This window comes from Vicia villosa, linkage group LG4 (assembly GCF_029867415.1).
Source record: "Vicia villosa cultivar HV-30 ecotype Madison, WI linkage group LG4, Vvil1.0, whole genome shotgun sequence".
In the NCBI taxonomy this organism is placed as follows: domain Eukaryota; kingdom Viridiplantae; phylum Streptophyta; class Magnoliopsida; order Fabales; family Fabaceae; genus Vicia; species Vicia villosa.
This window is the reverse complement of record NC_081183.1, coordinates 11483700-11501459: the sequence shown is the minus strand read 5'-3', so window position 1 is coordinate 11501459 and position 17760 is coordinate 11483700. Positions and strand designations below refer to the sequence as shown.

Sequence of the window (17760 nt, the reverse complement as noted above, 5' to 3'; positions counted from 1 at the left end):
CGCTGAAGAGTCTTTAAGCTGACATCTTCTTATTAGATTCTCTCCCCGCTTCTGCTTCCTTTTCGTCGTCGAAACCACGATCTTCAGTTTCGTTTGCTTTCTTCTTCAAACGCTTAGAAGAGTCGGGGTTAGTGTCGTTGTTATCCGCCGCACGCTTGGTTCGAGTGTTTGAAACTCGATGGCACGCTTAGTTCCAGATTTAGCCGGTGAAGGAGTGGTTAGAACCTTCAACAACTTCGATGCAAGTGGCTTTAATGCAAGTGGTTTCGCAAGTGGAGTGGGTCCCGGTTCTGATTCAGAAAATTTCGAATTCAAAATCTGATCCAGTTTCGGATTCAGAATGGTGGTTTAGGATTTGAGTTTGAAGTAGATGGTGGAGGATTTTTGAAAGCAAGAGGTGCAGGGTTTTTGGCTTGAGCTTCCTCTGCTTCTTCAGAAGAATCTTTCGATGAATCTTCCTCTGAGGAAGAGACGGAGGGTGGTTCTTCAAGCGGTGAAAGACGGTGTTTCTTGGTTGCCATGGAAAAGTTTGAGACTAGGGTTAGGGTTTCTGAATGAGAGTGTTGTGAGTATAATGTCGTAATGAATCAACTCATATTTATAACGTTACATATTAGAAATTATCATAATTTTTCTTTTATTTTTATAATTTATTATTTTTTAAATTAATTAAAAAATGAAAGAGATTGATTCTCTTATTTTTATAATTTATTATTTTTTAAATTAATTAAAAAATAAAGAGATTGATTGAAACAAGAATGAGGAGAAAGTTTTAAAAAGACAGGACCGATGGGAAATTTTTTAAATAATTACTTAATATCTTAATTGAAATGTAGATTTATAAAAATATGAATAGAAAATATAATTTTTTAAAATTTAAAAAGTAATAATTAATAAAATTAAATACATTTTTAATCCTCTCTAATCCACATTATCACATTAGTTCAAATATGTGTGAATTATATAAATCATTAGTACTATTTATTTATAAATCAGTTAACGTGGAACTTTAACTCTCCCTTCTCATTTATGAGATAAGAAGTCAAATGAGTAACTAATTTAAAAAAAATCAAATCAAACTAATCTAAACCGATATGTCTGTTAATAAATTATATCACTTAAAAAATATTGAATCAAACTTAATAAAAAACCAAAATGTATTCTCCCATTAAAACATGTCAGTTGATACCTCCTAATACATCCGACTAGAGGAACGCAGATTCATAAAATATACTACCAAATTAATTTGTTTTGAATCTACGTACCAAAAGGTTTAGAAATTGAATCCAGTTTAGTTTAGTTCAGTTCGCAAACTATTAGTTACATACTTAGAGTTCAACCTAAAGTTTTCAACAAACCCAAAAAAATTAATAGAATAACGTGAGATATTCTTAATAGTCTCAATCTCAAAATATCAAGAATTCTAGCTATGTGTTGAATTAGTATTACAAATCATCGTGAATTACATTAGGGACTGTGAATTGCAATGCTTCCATGAATGGAAGTAATGAGTTACATTTTGATCTAAAAAACATCAACATTACTTCATTCAGTACCTAACACTGGCTACACACAATTTTCTATTAGGAAACAATGTACAGAAAGTGTTTCTATGCAAAAGGATTTCCGCCAATCGAAGCAACTGGTTCTTGTGCTTGGATGTTCCTGCCAACATGCAACTCAAGTGAAAACAAATGCATAGAATAGTGCTATAGAGGGGTGCCAAACGGGAATGTCCGCCCGTCAAGGCTCGCCACACAAATGCCTACAAAAATATAGGGTCGAGGTAGGGCGGACCTAGTTGAGGGTGCAGGCCTTAAACCTTGTCCTGCCCTGCAAAAAAGTGAGGGCGGACGGGGCAGACGCTGCTACTTTTAAGTTTAAAAAGTTAAAAAATTATGTTAAAACCCGCACCCGCAAAGACCAAAAAAAAAGGGACGGGGCGGGGCGGCCACATTAGAGTGTGCGGGTCTAAATTCTTGACCCGCCCTGCACTAAAGTGCGGGCAAAATGGGCATCAGACCCCCATTTTGTCACCCCTAGCTTTAGCAGATATTTGACAACATTACAAGAACAGTAACGATTTGTCTAAATTCTGCTATGTTATAGCAATAAACAGCAGAGACAAAAAAGACAATGAATGCAATGCAACTTACTGTAAGTGAGAACTAGGCGTTTGCACAGCCATGAATGATAAACCACCTACATAATTGAATAAAAATAAGAGCAGAATTCTAGTAGGAAAATCACACACTATATCAATTTGAATTAACTACTGAGATGGTTTAAGTTTTTAGGATTACCTTCACCTGCAGAGGAAATGTATGGTGTTACTGTATTTTGAGGGAGCCAGGGTTCAGGGATACCACCAAATGCGGCTGGTAAGAGGGCATCTGGAAGAGCAGCTTGCAAAGAGCCCATATCAAGGAACTGCAATTGAAAACCAAACATATTAAAAATGATGGGAAACTGAAAATCATGTTAGCATCTCAGTCTCCAATACCACATGACCAACAATTGTAAAATTTGTATTTTTTCAAAAGGCCAAAATTCATGCTTCAAGAATTAACTGAAATCAATTTTGAAAGACTTCTGAAGATGTATGGTCGCATTTGAAAAACTAATAATGTCAATCGGAACATTACAATTTAAAAAAGAACAGACTAGCAATACTTATAAGTTTTAAGTTATAGGCAAAATAAGATACTAATCAATAGATCTGAATCTATACACGTTATAAGAGACTAAGACATACCATATTGCTCTGCTCTACATCAGAATCAAAGGGAAAATCAAATGGATTAGTTGATTTATGACTGATTCCGTTAGGTTGAGTATCTCCCTGAATGAAAGAATGCAAAATTAATAACCAAACATACAAATATCAAAAACACATCAAATAAAAGAAAATCACAATCAACCTTAAAGCACAAACCAGGAGAGAAAGTATCGTGAAAGATATGATGAGTCACTTACGTGTGATGGGATGACATGATTATCAAAACTTCCAATAGGAGCAACGCCTTGGATTGCATCTTTATTGGGTCCCTGGTTTTATAATAGAAGAACTTAAACCCAAAATTTGATCATATAGATTATCATGGTAATACAACAAGCATACACCAACCTCAGAAACGCTTAAACCCGAAATCTCTGATGGAAAATAGTGCAAATTTATTCCTTGACTACTGCCATTCACAGGAAATTGTGTACCAGAATCTTCAAATGCATTCCATGACTGTTCAGTAGCAAAATACAAAACTTGACTTAAGTTTCATTTTATTCTGTAATGTTTTGTTTAAGTTTAATGCGGAACAAAAGTAAAGAACACCGTCCATTTCTTATGTTTGTTAATAGTTTTATGTCTAACCGAGTACAAGAATGCAAAACCAGCAATGGACCAAACTTCTGAACTTACTTGAGTGTCTGTAGCCACAACAGGAACTTCTTTTTCTTCATTCCATACACCGCCATGCCATACATCAGATGTAACAGAAGGTACACCAACACTAGAAATTTCAAAAGATGGCCATTGCATATTACCATTCGAGGTTGAAAATGGATCAAATCTATCCTGCAAAGATTCAGCACTTAAAGGTACTGCCGCATGAGTTTCCACTTGTGCAGTAGATGATGTGAACTGAGGTGTATCAAATGTTGCCCACCCTTCATTTTTAGGGATGGATATCTCTGCTGATTTTGCATCAGAGGTTGCAGTAGCCTCCAAAAAGAAATCATTAGATGCGAATTGTGCTGTTTGTGTAGGTTGATTTCCCTTGAAAGATGTGGCTACATCCATATCAGATAACTGAAACAGATCTCCCAATGGAGCTTGAGATGGTGCAGCTGTTTGAGAAAGAACAACAGTTGAAGCTGATGCCACTGGTGCCTTGGAAAGATCCAAGCTAACAGATCTTGCATGACCAGATGGCAGTGAAATTCCTGATGCTTTATCTTGAAGGGACCCTGAAGATTGGACAGCTTCCGAGAAAAAATCAATTGAACTGCCAGAATTGTAAGATCTTAAGGTTGAAAAGTTGTTGTCTGTTGGTTGCAATGATGTAGTTCTCTGAGGAAATAAAACAAATCAGTTTCATGTAAAATATGTCAGAGAAATACAAGATCCACTTGCTTCAAAAATATGACCAAAAGCACGGTGAATGTAATGTAATAAATAAATAAATAAATTGAAAGGTATAACCAAAGTTTTAATGATAATAAATATCTCAAACTAATAAGCCAGTTCAAACATGCACAACTTGAATGATTGGACATCGTAAGAAGTCCGCAATTAAAATTTTAATAGTAGGATTGACAGTGACAACAGTGAGGTGTAGTAAGCAACAATCAACATAGTAAACCATAAACCATTGTTAATGAATAGGACTAGATTTTCTCTTTTCCATAAGGCCATCTTACTGAGTAAAGTAAACTACAAATGATTATATTTTTCCTTGTTTCCATTCGAGATTTTTACCATTCCTATCTTCTCTTGCTCTAACAATTATTTTCATAGCATTATGTTACATATTTAAAAAATAATGAGGGAAAATATTATTTATTTAGGGGGGGGAGGGACAAGCCCATACATTCCGATGTGGAGATTCGAACAGTCCCTTACGCTGCCAACCACAGGATAAACGTGAATTTTAATTAAAAAAATTCTTAACCTAATGGCTACTTGATATATAATTTAAATCCTAATTATTAAATGTGGTCCTTCTATAAAAAATATTCCAATTCTCCAAATCAATAAGGTCAATTAAAAAGTATACATGGTATTTCATTTTAGTTTACATGGTAAGTCTATCAGAAGAATGAAAACGTGAATAGATCTCATTAGGCATCTCAAGAACTCCGACAATATTGAAATAGCATTACTTTTATCCGGTGGCTTTTAGTATGACATTAATAGTGAAGAAAAAAACTACTTTATCCAAGCATATATAGAAATTCATCAGAAGAGAAAGACAAACCTGCGGATGACGAACTCCATCTGCATCTCTCTTGGCAGCGGCATTAGATTCGAGAGCTGCATTTTTTGCTTGAAACCACACATCTTCGCTTGAACTAGAACCAGGATGCTTATGAGATGGGCTGTTAAACTCAATGTCCTTATGAAACTGAGGAGACTGAACATCGGATTTGAATTGCTCATGACCACTAGACACAGAAAAGTCGGAATTTCTTGGACCGGATCCCTCATTTGCAAATCTTTCATCATATGAGTGATCACTGAAACGACCTGGACTATAGATAATACTAGACATCTTCCCTTCATAACGGACTTTATCTGAACCAGGCTTTCTCGTCAGAGCCCCTGCTAGCTTTCCATAGCGCCTATCCTCATATTGATTATCATATGGAGGACTTTGTGAATATGAATGATAAGAACTGGCACGTCTAATCTCGTCATCATGAATTGTGGGGCTCTACAGACAATTGCAGTTAAAATTGTTAAGCAATTAACTAAAGGTTAAAAATAATTTGGATTATAAAGACACTAGAGCATTTAATTATATCTAGCTGATATTTTCATAGTTTCTATTGTGTCATTCATCTTTACTAGTCAACGTTTTTAGTTAATAATATGCACAGGATTGGAAATAAGATCAGCGTGATCACCATATTCATATATAACATATTTTAATTTCATTTGTTTCATTTTTTTAACTTAATTGAATTGAATGCAATTGAATTATAATAATTAGAATAGAGGTTTTATTTAGATGAAAAAGAAATGGCAAATCAAGGCTTAGCCATATATGTACATGTTCAAAAAAACACAATCAATGTCTAAGAAAATATTACCTGTGCATCTCTTGGAGGCCTTTCAGATGACTTTGTTCCAGCATATCGTTTATCCACATATACATTCCTTATGAACTCTCTTACTTTATCAACGTTGCTGCAAAAACATACATGATAATGTCACAATGAATTAAGCATATTTAGATATGTAAACACCATGTTAGTTTAATAGATGTAACAGCAAGCCGCATAATTATGTGTACCTGCTATCTGGAAACCGTTGTTTTTGGAAGTCCCAATTTTTCAAATATATTTCCCTTGCACGCTTAATCAAAAGAATCGCAGATAAATCTCATTTCAAGAAAGAATAGCCACAAATAAAGAAATTTTGCTCTTATACCTGGTTACCGCCATTTTGAAGAGCATCAACTTCTTGCAAAGTGAACTTTGACATTGACACAGACTTCACACGATGAGTAAACTCACGACTGTGTGACATTAAAATAGATAGTGCAATGAGTATATAAAAAATCAACAAAAACGAATAGTAGAAGACACAGAACATGATGTTTATGAAACACAAAACAAGGCACATAACTATGACTATAAGTTGAAACCAGGTCAGCATTGTTTTTTTGGTTTTTTAAATATTAAGAATCGAAATCGTTAATTTTTTATATGCGTGTGGAGTTTCTTTAATAAATATAAAATCAAATATTTCCTTTAGAAAACAATAATTATCAAGGAGGATTCCTTTTTTCTAAGAACATCTCACACCTAAAGTTGTTCACAAGTAAAGCAGAAATCCATAAAAAGAATAATAATAATCAAATTCCTGATATAGAAATTTTTTAATCAGTATCACAATGTTTAAAGAAAATTGAGTACATAAGTAAAATTATTAAAATATTGCATGTTCGTGATTATTTTCAACGAAAAGAACATCTAACAATATCATCATTAACATTGCAAATGTGTCATGACTTCATAAGTAATATTTAAATATAACAATTAGCTGAAGCTGGTAGTCACACCCAATGTGTGCTATGAATTTGAATTCCTAATAATCCTAATTAATATGTTTATACCTATTTCTGTTCTGTTTGCATGTCTTCATATTTCATTGGTATTGTTTTTTAGAGAAATGCTGAATAGTGTATATTTCAAAGGCACAAATATAAAATATTGCACGAAACATACAATACCACAAAATTGCAAGAAACAAATATGGAATTCGATACATTGTCATGCAAAAATATAGCATGCTATGGAGCATGGGTATATGTAAAACAGTGATGTAGCCATACCAGCTACATACCCAGTACGCGTACGGTACTTGTCAGTTACTCAATTTTTTACTCCCTCCGTCCCATAATGAGTGACCCAGCACACCATTTCACACAGTTTAAGAAAAGTGCATAAAAGTAAGAGAAAGACTATTGTTTTTACTATAGTACCTTTATTATGTATTGGAAATGGTGAAATCTTTATTAATTAGAGGGTAGAATTGGAAAAAATGCATTGGAAATTGAAATGGGTCATTCATTTTAGGACACCATTTTATTCTAAATGGGTCACTCATTGTGAGACGGAGGGAGTATCATTATTTTATTCCGAGAGAAATATGAGACTTTCTCATACATTAATAATATTTATAATATTTATTTCGTTGTGCATTGAACAATTTAGCCCTCTCCTGTCCTATTTTATTCAAGACTCATACTTTTAATTGATTTACACGTATCTTATTTTTTTAAACTATAGGATATCATACATACCCAGTATCGTGCTCATAACTATGCATCCTAGATTGCGTGTCAAATAGTGATGCTATCTTTTTTTAAGAGGGTGTTGTAACACTTGGTAAGTAGTAGCAAGTATCAGCACCATCACACAGAGCAAAAACTACATTTCTCACTTCTTTCTACTCAAACAGAAGTTTTTCGCAAAATCAATTTTGAAAACCACAAGCAGACATGATATAATTAAATTAAAACTAAAACAAGTTTGTCCTGCATAACAAAAAATCTGAAAAGCTCAAAACTCCCCACAAACAAGTAACTAAACAAATTTAAACATCAGTACACGACAAAACCGATGAAGCACAGACACCGGAAACACGAAACCGACACCTCAAGATCGGTAATAATTTGAAAAAATGAAAATTAAATGTAATCACAAGTGTCAGTTTCGGACACTGACACTGACAAGGACACACTTTTCTTCAAAGATGTCGGTGCTACTGAAAACAAAACAAAGAATAATAAAAAAGAATCACAAAGCAAGCTTCATGAAAATGAAAAGGAACTCACTGTATTCCACTGCAAGTTATGCAAACGAAGGTCCAAAAAGTTGTACATGCATACTGAGGTCCCTGTACAAAATTTTCCATTTCAATTAACCAAACCATTAGATCATAAAATCCAGCAACATTACAATTTACAAGCTTTCACAGTTCTCACCACTAAACCCTACTTAAGCTTCAAATTAATCAATCAAACAGCACATGAATCCCAAAACAGAAACCATAAAGAACACAATAGTCCAAAACTATAACAGCTAAAACCAAAGAGTTGAATTTACCAAACTGTTACAGTTGATACATCTTCGATTCGGCGGAAGCTTCATAAGCCCCCTAATAATCTTCTCAATCTTCTCTTCTTGCTTTCTGCTTCCCATTTCAAACCCCAAAAAAACCCTAGAAACTGAAATTGAAATCGAACCTATTCCCAACGGAAAAAACTCCTAAATATTCAAAAATTTGGGAAACGGAGAACGGAATTTCAGCCGCCGAGACTTACGAGACGGCGGTGGATTTGATTGATCTAGGGTTTTTGAGGGGTTGCTGAATTGGCGAAAGGTTGAAGATGAAGAATGTGAAAAAATAAAAATAAAAAGTTTTTTTTTTTATTTTGATGATTTGTTTGGTTCACATAAAATGGATGAATTTGATTTGACAGAGAGAATAAATGAAACGTTTGCTTTGCTGTGAGTTTTTCAAATTTAAATTTTAAATTATTTTTTTGTCGGCAATTATGTTCATTAATTGCTTCATTTGAAAATCAATTTTTTTTTATAATACACAAATTTTATTTTATTTTATTAAAAGAAAATTTAAAAACACAAAAAAAAAAAATATATATATATATACTACATCTATAACAACCATGTATTTTGGTATGTGGAAGTAAAATTTAAAATTATTAAATTGATATATTTTTAACGAAGGACATTGAAATTGTGAGTGCATCTTTATTATCCTCGTAAATATAAGGAGTTGAAATTTAAAATAAATAAAAAATTATGCATGATATTTGTAAAGTGGTATCAGGGCCGGCCCAATAAATTAAGAGGTCCAGTTTAAATTTAATAAATGGACCTAAATTTTAAAAAATAATAATTAAAAAAATGCACCAAAAATAAAATAATATATAAATTAAAGGAAGCGCTAAAAAACTCAAAATATTGTCCAAACTATAAAGTTTCTAACTACTTAAAAATAGCATTCCTCCGAACACTTTTTGAAGCAAATTCATCAATCAAGTCTTCATATTTTATCATCTCCAAAATATCATTTTCAACTGCTATCAACGTCAATCCATTAAGTCTTTCTTGTGACATGGTAGACCGCAGATAAGTCTTTAACAACTTTAATTTTGAAAAACTTCTTTTTGCAGAAGCAACAGTCACAGGAATAGTCAACAAAATTCTATATGCAATAACTGTATTAGGAAAACAATCCAAGCCTTTTGAAAATAATAATATATCAGTAGGTTTTATGATTTCTTCAGGCAATTTTCCTCTTGGTAACTTCAACTCCTCAAAAAATTCATTCCCATCAATATCAGATCGCTCATTATGTTTCAATACCCGTTCAAAAGTTACTACAACAAGACTTCAAAGTTGCATCATTGTTAGAAAGCATAGGATAAGTATTTCTTTTATCATCTCCTCAGGGATTGATGCGATATTACAGTCGTTCTACAACTTAGTGTATTATGAGTTAAGTTTGGGTGAAAGTTTGGTGACATGAAATGTAAATAGCATGCAAAGTAAGTAAAGACGATAAAATAGGGTTTGAAAACGATTTGAGAAAACTGTGTCAAGATTAGTATTCGTTAGTTTGCTTCATATGTACTCTACTGATCATATATATGAACCTATTAATGATTAATACAACCATGTATCCTCTCGATACCGTTTATCTCTAAAGCAATATCGTGATTATTATCATATTAACCGTCAGACGATCTCTCATGCCGACAATAAACGTGATAATCTTAAAAAATTGATACAAGTGATTATCAACTCACAAATCTATCTCTAGAGTTTGTTTATTGATAGATGAATATCTTTTAGGTCTAGCTTTGAAACATAACTCTCAATAGTGATCCAAAACAACAAATGAAACATAAATAACAAGATATTCACCATATATTAATCATCAACCAAGTTCATACATAAAAGATCAAAGAAAATACATATTTACAAACTAACTACCTCTAATCTTGACACAAGATGAAACTTAGCTCTCCATAACCATGGAAGCTTCAACAACAAGCAACAAACCAAGATTTAGTGACATCAAACTCAAGAAGAATGAAGAAAGATGCTTGGAAATCTTGATTTTACACTTATGATATGGTTTTTCTCTCCTCTTCTCTTGCCCTAGCTTTTTCTCTAAAGTTGTATTATGGTAAAGTTATGTTAATCCCCCAAAATTATCAAGTTTAAGTGGCTTAGAACAAAAGATGAAAAAGTAGGTCCGCTGAGCGGGACAGGTCCGCTAAGCAGACTAGCCAAAATATCTGCTTTGTCTTCAAGGTCCACTGAGCGGAGGGGGTCCGCTAAGCGAAACCAAATTTGTTGCTCGCCTCTGTCCAGCTCCCTAGAGGTCCGCTGAGCGGGCTTGGTGACCAAAAGTTTCTGCCTGCCTCCGCTTAAGCTCCGTTGAGCGGACATTCTTGTGCAAATCTTCTTCTCTTGGTCTTCCAGCCTCCTTGCAAGCTTGTTCTTATGATTTCTCTTCATTCCAACTTGCCAAAAATTGCTAATACCTAAAAAATACATTAACAAAGGTTACTAAATTAGCTTATACACAAAATAAATAAAAAGTTGTTTATTTACATACTATTATATAAAAAGGGAATCAAACTTGGCACAAGAGTTTAAGAAATACCACAAAATTCATATACAAAATATACACAAATGGGATTCTAACTCTCCCCAACTCTGACCTTTGTTTGTCCTCGAACAAAGCTAGCTCAAAAGCACACACCAACAAATCACACAAGGTTAGTAACATTAATTGAATGGTTCAAACTTGAGTTACATACCTACAAGATAAGTCTTCCTTGCTTGTACAAGATTCTAGCATGACTATGAACCAAATTCTAAACACAAACATTTCAACACAATTGCATTAAGAAGATAATGTTCATGAATGAATCTCCTAAGTTTCTCTTCACAAAACAAATGAAGGACAATTGCAATGATAGCATAAGGGACTTATCACACTCACTAGCAATGATGCACATCCAAAACAATTCATATATTCATCTACACTAGGCACACGAGACAATAGAGACAAAGATCACTGAGGAGTTTATTCGGTTGTAACTTGGCCTGGGTTCCAAACAAGTGATATTATATGTACACGGCCATTGAAACAAAACGGGTGAATGATCATGGAAAGCATTATTTATGTACACAAATACTCATATGTTTCTCTTTTGTTCTTCATCACACAATGCATTCCTTTCTTTTCTTTATATCATTGAGATTTTTCTTCTTTCTTTACCATTTATTCTTTCTCTCTCTCTTTTTTTATTATTTCTTTTCTTTTTCAAAGAATGCATTGCACCACCATTTTCTTTCTTTTTCTCATCTTTAAGGAACATCTCTCCCCAACTTTAAACATTTCTATCTATAAAGACATCAATGCTTTCCATTCAAGGTTCAAGTGTTATTGGGTTAAGTGTTTACCAAAGAAAGTTTTCAAGTGAATCAAGACTTTTCTTTTCTTTTTCAAAATTCATTGCATTTTTCTTCGATTCACTTGAAAAAAACAATTTTTTTTCAGGCTCAAAATTGGTTACAAAAGATCTCACGCTTACGGGTAGCCTTGTTTATGGTGGTTTTTCTCATACTACTCAAAAAAATTGCCTCGGTCCCTTCTAAGTTCTAATGTCTCATAACAAAGTAAGATTAAACATGAATCATTTGAGTTAACATCAATTGCTAGAACACTCTTATTTTTGTACAAAGTGGAAGTCCACTCACTTATCTAGTTTTGTCCTAAATTTGATTCAAACACAAACAAGATTTTCAAAATGCACTGTGATTCAAAATTTGTGTAAAGCCCTTAATTCATAGTCACATTATAATCTACAAAGCAACAAAATGCTTACCTTGGTATGAACGTCATCAAGAATATTATCATCACCATCCAAATTTGATGTTGACACACCTTGGTACACTTTTCTTCTTTAGAGCATCACTTCTATTCCAAGACAAACACAAAAAATTTATGTACAATTCAACATATATAATATATATGTACAAGATTATACTACTAAAACACGATATTATAGCAACAAGGGCATGCATTGCCCACACAAGAGCAAATTACCTAAAAACAATACTTAATCAACAAAGGCATATATTGCCTACAAAATATGTTTGGGTGGCACCCACGGCCACCAAAGTACACAAAACCTCATCCACATACGGATGGAACAAAAGTATTCAACAACATAGAAAATTAAATTACTAAGTCTTCAACATAAAATAAAATAAAAGTGCTACTAAAACTAAATAGAAACTAAACAACAACACAAATTATCACAACATATCCTCAATCCTCATCATCCTGCTCCATGTCATTTGCTTCTTCATCCCCACCATCCCCCTTTCTGAAAAATGGCCTCTCCGTAGGTCATGCACAATGAGCCTCATAATCCTCATTAGTAGGAAAAGAGGGGACATCCGCCAAATTCACTTGGTGGCGGTACAACTTGCAGAGAGAATCATGAATCATAGCCTGCGATCTCCTGTTAGCATCAAAATAAGCCCAATTGTACCTGCAAGCCAACTCTTCATTGTACCTTCCACCAGCAGGAGGAGCCATGTTCTGTGGCTGAGGGTGTTGTCGCACACCTAGCTTAGGAGAGTAGTGCCTGTGGACGTAGCCAGTGTTCACAACACTAATGAGATTCATACTCACCACATCAGGAAGCTCCACACCAGCTTTCTTGCAAAGTCCCATTATCAAACCAGGAAAACCAAGTTGAGCAGCCGACTTCGTCCCTAACTTGTGACCACTTGAGGCCACACTCCTAAGCTCCTAAGAAATGATCTGTGCAACATCCACTTCTCCACCTGTCATGATCCAAAACAATAAGCAAGACATATCAATGGTTAGGTCAGAGTTGTGGCTTCTTGGCTTAATGTTGTTCAGAAGGAAAACCAAGTACAACTGTGACATTTGATTTATGTTGCAACGATCCATCTTTTGAATGTAGCCGGATTGGTTAAGAGTGAACCCTCGGTGCTCAAAAGAAAGAAAATCAGAAACCTCCTGCATATTCCAAGTCTTTGCAGCAACCTTCCTCGCATAAGCACACTTCTCACCTGCTGCAAGGTGTGAAGGTCTACCCAGAAATTCGTTAATTGCATCCCTAGAAAAAGAAACGGCCCTACCTCGCACATAAGAGCTGTACGTGTACTTAATTCCTTCCACTGGTAGAGCATTGGCATGAAACTCTCGCACAATGTCTACATTGATCTGAGTTTCCGGAGAAAGTAGAGCTTCCCAATTCCTTGATTCAATGTTCTCCACAAATTCATGAAAGTTACCGGCTTGTGGAATATCAAAAACTTTCTCCGGCCAAATCTTCCTATCACATAGCTTCACAAATCTATCCTGCTGCATTGGGCCTAAAAACTTGTGGGAATCAAAGGGTGGTGGTTGTGGAGCAGTACCAGAGCTTGATCCGGTAATGTGTCTGACCCTCTTTCCACGATCGGCTCTTGACGACATCTGGAAAAAAAACAAATCAACACCAAAGAGAACAAACATCGTCATTACACACTTTAAGTATATAATCATATCTCTTTGCAACATCATAAAAGGCGACCGACCACGGCACTGCACCATTGATAACAAAAACAAAATTCTGCACATGTAACACCCGTATAATTTTAATTTTTTAATTTAATTTGAATATTAGATTAATAATTATTATTATTATGGATTTTATTAAAATAATGGGAAAATGATAGTTAATGGCATTTGGGCCATGTGTGAGATTAGTAAGAAGAGGGGGGTGTGGTGCAGTAAAGCCCTTACTAATTTAATATTATTTTTCATAAAATAATTAGAATTGGAGAATTGGGAAAGAAAGAACGTGAGAGAACAGAAGTTGGAACAAGGAACGTGAAGGAGAACCGTAGAGGGAGAGACCAAGAACCAAGATTCTATCTGAGGTAAGGGGAGACTCTCCGTTTAATCTCTTTTATCGTATTATAGGTGATAGTATGGATTAGGAGTATGATTTGATCCATTGATTCTATATTCTGAATATTCATCTGTGTTCATCATTAAAATTGAACTGTTAATCCCTAATAACTGATAGATTTAGGGTATGATGAATAGAATTGGTAGGGAATCATATACTATGGTTATGGATGAATTCGTATGCTGTTTAGATGTGTTTTTCTTTGGTTTTTGGACTCAAAATCGTGGACTGGTATGAGTAAAAACGAATGGGTTTTGGACTGTTATGAATTCTGCAGGTTCTGGGCATTTTCTGGTGTTTCGCGTATGAAACAGTGCCATACGCGTATGGGATGGGGTCATACGCGTATGGGGGACACTCCCAATGGGCTATACGCGTATGATACGCAGTTGACCTGTCCCAAACACCATGTACTGGTGTTTTGCGTATGAGAGCGTATGAGGATGCTCATACGCGTATGGGAATTTGGAAAGAGGAAAATTATTCTGGTGATACGCGTATGGCTATACTGATACGCGTATGAGGTTGATTGTAGGCAAAATTTGGTTCTGTTTAGATGCGTATGATATGCGTATGAGGCAAGGGGATACGCGTATGGACGCGTATGGACCCTATGATACGCGTATGGCTTCCTGTATGTGAAATTTCTGTTTTGTGATTTTTCTGGAAAGTTCGATGATGTGTAACTTTCGATTTGTAGGCCTGTTTGTATGCTGTTTTAGAGTGTGTAAACCTTGTGATGTGATTCTGTGGTTTACTGATGATTGATTGTATTGAATGATGTAATGTATATATGAACATGCTTAGTATTGATGATGATGATGATGATGAAATGAGTATAGATGATGCTACTCATAGAATGGTGATGATGAAAGTATGTTATATATATGTTGCATGCATTCATAAACATGGGCTGAATCCTATATGATGAGAGGATTCAGCGAGGGGCAGAATTCCCATTGTGTGGAATTTGTGCTGGCAGGGCCGTATCTGGATGATGATAGATCGGTCGGTGGATGATTTCCACTGGTGATGATTGGTACCACATGCATAGTGTCAGTTTCATACATGTGCATGATTTGTTTATAGCATGATGATAGATGTTACATGTTGACTGTTTGTTTATCTGTGGATGTATGAATGATTAAATTGTCTGAGTATGAAACAATTGGGTGAATGATATAACTATGATATGTTATTATTTATGATGCAATAACATTGGTTAACTGTGATGAGACTCACCCTTACTTGTTGTCATTTTCAGATTGAGGATAGCGGCGTGACTTGGTGAGGATTAGCTCATAAGTCGGTTTTAGTATTGTGTCGGTGTCATGCTCTGGTAGATGTAACACTGGGAACGCTTTGTTTTGTTTTAGAGTTTTGTTTATAACTCTATTTATTTATGATGTTTGAAGTCTGATACATTGTTGATGAATGTTGACTTTATGAAGTATTTCCGCTGTGTAAAACATGAATTGATTAATGAGTTATGATCTCAGGTGTTTTCAGTGAATGCATGACTTATACTGACGCGTGTTTTATTATTTATGAAATTATGATGCCTCTCTACATGTTACTCTGATTTAATAATTGTCTATTTGCCGCGGGTTATTAGAGGGGTGTTACAGCACACAGCAGGGTCCGCTTAGCGGAGGAGGTCCGCTCAGCGAACCTGCGCAAAAATTGAAAAATTGCAACAACGCAGGTCACAACCAGAGCCACAATGGGGTTTCAAACCCCATTCCATACCAACCCAAAACAGACACAAAGCAAGGAGATAAAGGCTACACTTAGTAAAACCCTAAAATCAAAAACCTAATCTAACCTAACCCTAAAATCTATACAATTGTTCTTGCTAAAACAGTACCTAAACACTATCTACTACTAAATCATACCTTCAAATCCTACAAAGAAACACACATATGAATACCCTAGTATACTAATAACACAAAATTGTAACAAACCAAACTGCATACCTTTCTTGAAAATGGAAGGAATAGAAATGCAGAGATTCAAAAAGAAACAAATTCTTGAGCTTGAGAGTGATTGAAAATGGTGGAGAAGAAAGTGAGAGGCAAAGACTTAGCAATTGTGGTGAATTAGGGTTTTACCCCGCTCAGCCACAGACTTAAGGTTCAGTTGGGCCTTTGGACCGGTTTGGTACATTGGGCCCTTATGATTTTTTTTTTGGTTTTACGCAGGTCCGCTTAGCGGAGGGGGGGTCCGCTAAGCGGATGACAGAAAACAACAGAATTTCTGGTTTTTTTCAGTTCAGCCACTTCCGACTTTTCTCCATCGACTTTCCAACCATCAAAAACACAGTGAACAGAGGATACTTACAATGTTGGGGTGCCTCCCAACTAGCGCTTTGTTTAACGTCGGTTAGCTCGATGGTCCGAGGCGGCTTTACGGATAAAAAAACGGAACGGCTTCCGAACTTCGATCGACTTCACCACCAAGGTACGATTTGAGTCTTTGGCCATTCACTATCCAACTTTCATTTGTTGTCGGATTTTCAAGCACAACCGCTCCATATTCTTTTACTTCCTTGATTCGGAACAGACCCGACCACTTTGATTTTAACTTGCCCGGAAACAACTTCAATCTTGAATTGAACAAAAGCACCATTTGACCCTCCTTGAATTCCTTCTCAACAATATTTTTGTCATGATATCCTTTCACTTTTTCCTTGTAGATCTTGTTGGATTCATAAGCTTGTAAACGCAATTCTTCCATCTCAAGCAATTGTAACTTCCTCTTTTCACCACTTGCCTTAGGATCAAAGTTAAGTAATTTCAACGCCCAAAATGCCTTATGCTCCAATTCCACGGGTAAGTGACAATTTTTCCCATAGACCATTTGGAACGGAGTAAAACCAATTGGTGCCTTGAATGCCGTACGGTAAGCCCATAACGCCTCATCCAACTTTTGTGACCAATCTTTCCATGAAGAAGAAACAGTTTTTTCCAAGATTCTTTTGATTTCTCGGTTGGACACTTCGGCTTAACCATTAGCTTGTGGATGGTAGGCTGTTGTTACTTTGTGATTCACACCATATTGTTCCAATACTTTCTCAAGTTGAGTGTTGCAAAAATGTGAGCCACCATCACTAATAAGGATCCTTGGTGTACCAAACCTTGTGAAAATGTTATTCTTCAAGAACTTGATTACGGTTTTTCCATCCGCCTTTGGACATGCCATTGCTTCCACCCATTTAGAAACATAATCAACTGCAACCAAAATATACTCACAACCAAATGATGAAGGGAATGGTCCTACGAAGTCTATGCCCCAACAATCGAACATTTCCACTTCTAACATATTTGTCAATGGCATTTCATTCCTCTTGTTCACTCCACCACTTCTTTGACAATTGTCACAACTTTGTGCATGCAAGTAAGCATATTTGAATAACGTCGGCCAATAGAACCCAGATTGGAGAACTTTTGCCGCCGTCCTTTGCCCACCATAATGGCCACCATAAGGTAAG

At 35.3% G+C, this 17760-nt stretch overlaps 2 protein-coding genes across 2 annotated transcripts; both read right to left on the bottom strand.

The window, feature by feature from the left end:
- Positions 1-1367: 1367 nt before the first annotated feature.
- Positions 1368-8700, bottom strand: LOC131594494 (probable ADP-ribosylation factor GTPase-activating protein AGD14). The gene is made up of 13 exons (XM_058866644.1): positions 8335-8700; positions 8064-8125; positions 6152-6239; positions 6015-6076; positions 5812-5908; positions 4977-5432; positions 3419-4069; positions 3128-3238; positions 2977-3048; positions 2756-2842; positions 2304-2430; positions 2157-2202; positions 1368-1665 (listed from the first exon to the last, which is right to left on the bottom strand). The coding sequence occupies exons 1-13, from the start codon at positions 8428-8430 to the stop codon at positions 1611-1613; spliced, it is 2010 nt and encodes a 669-aa protein (XP_058722627.1). The 5' UTR covers positions 8431-8700; the 3' UTR covers positions 1368-1610.
- A 7976-nt stretch (positions 8701-16676) lies between these two features.
- LOC131596780 (uncharacterized) lies at positions 16677-17129 on the bottom strand. The gene has a single exon (XM_058869521.1). The coding sequence runs from the start codon at positions 17127-17129 to the stop codon at positions 16677-16679; it is 453 nt and encodes a 150-aa protein (XP_058725504.1).
- Between the last annotated feature and the right edge of the window lie 631 nt (positions 17130-17760).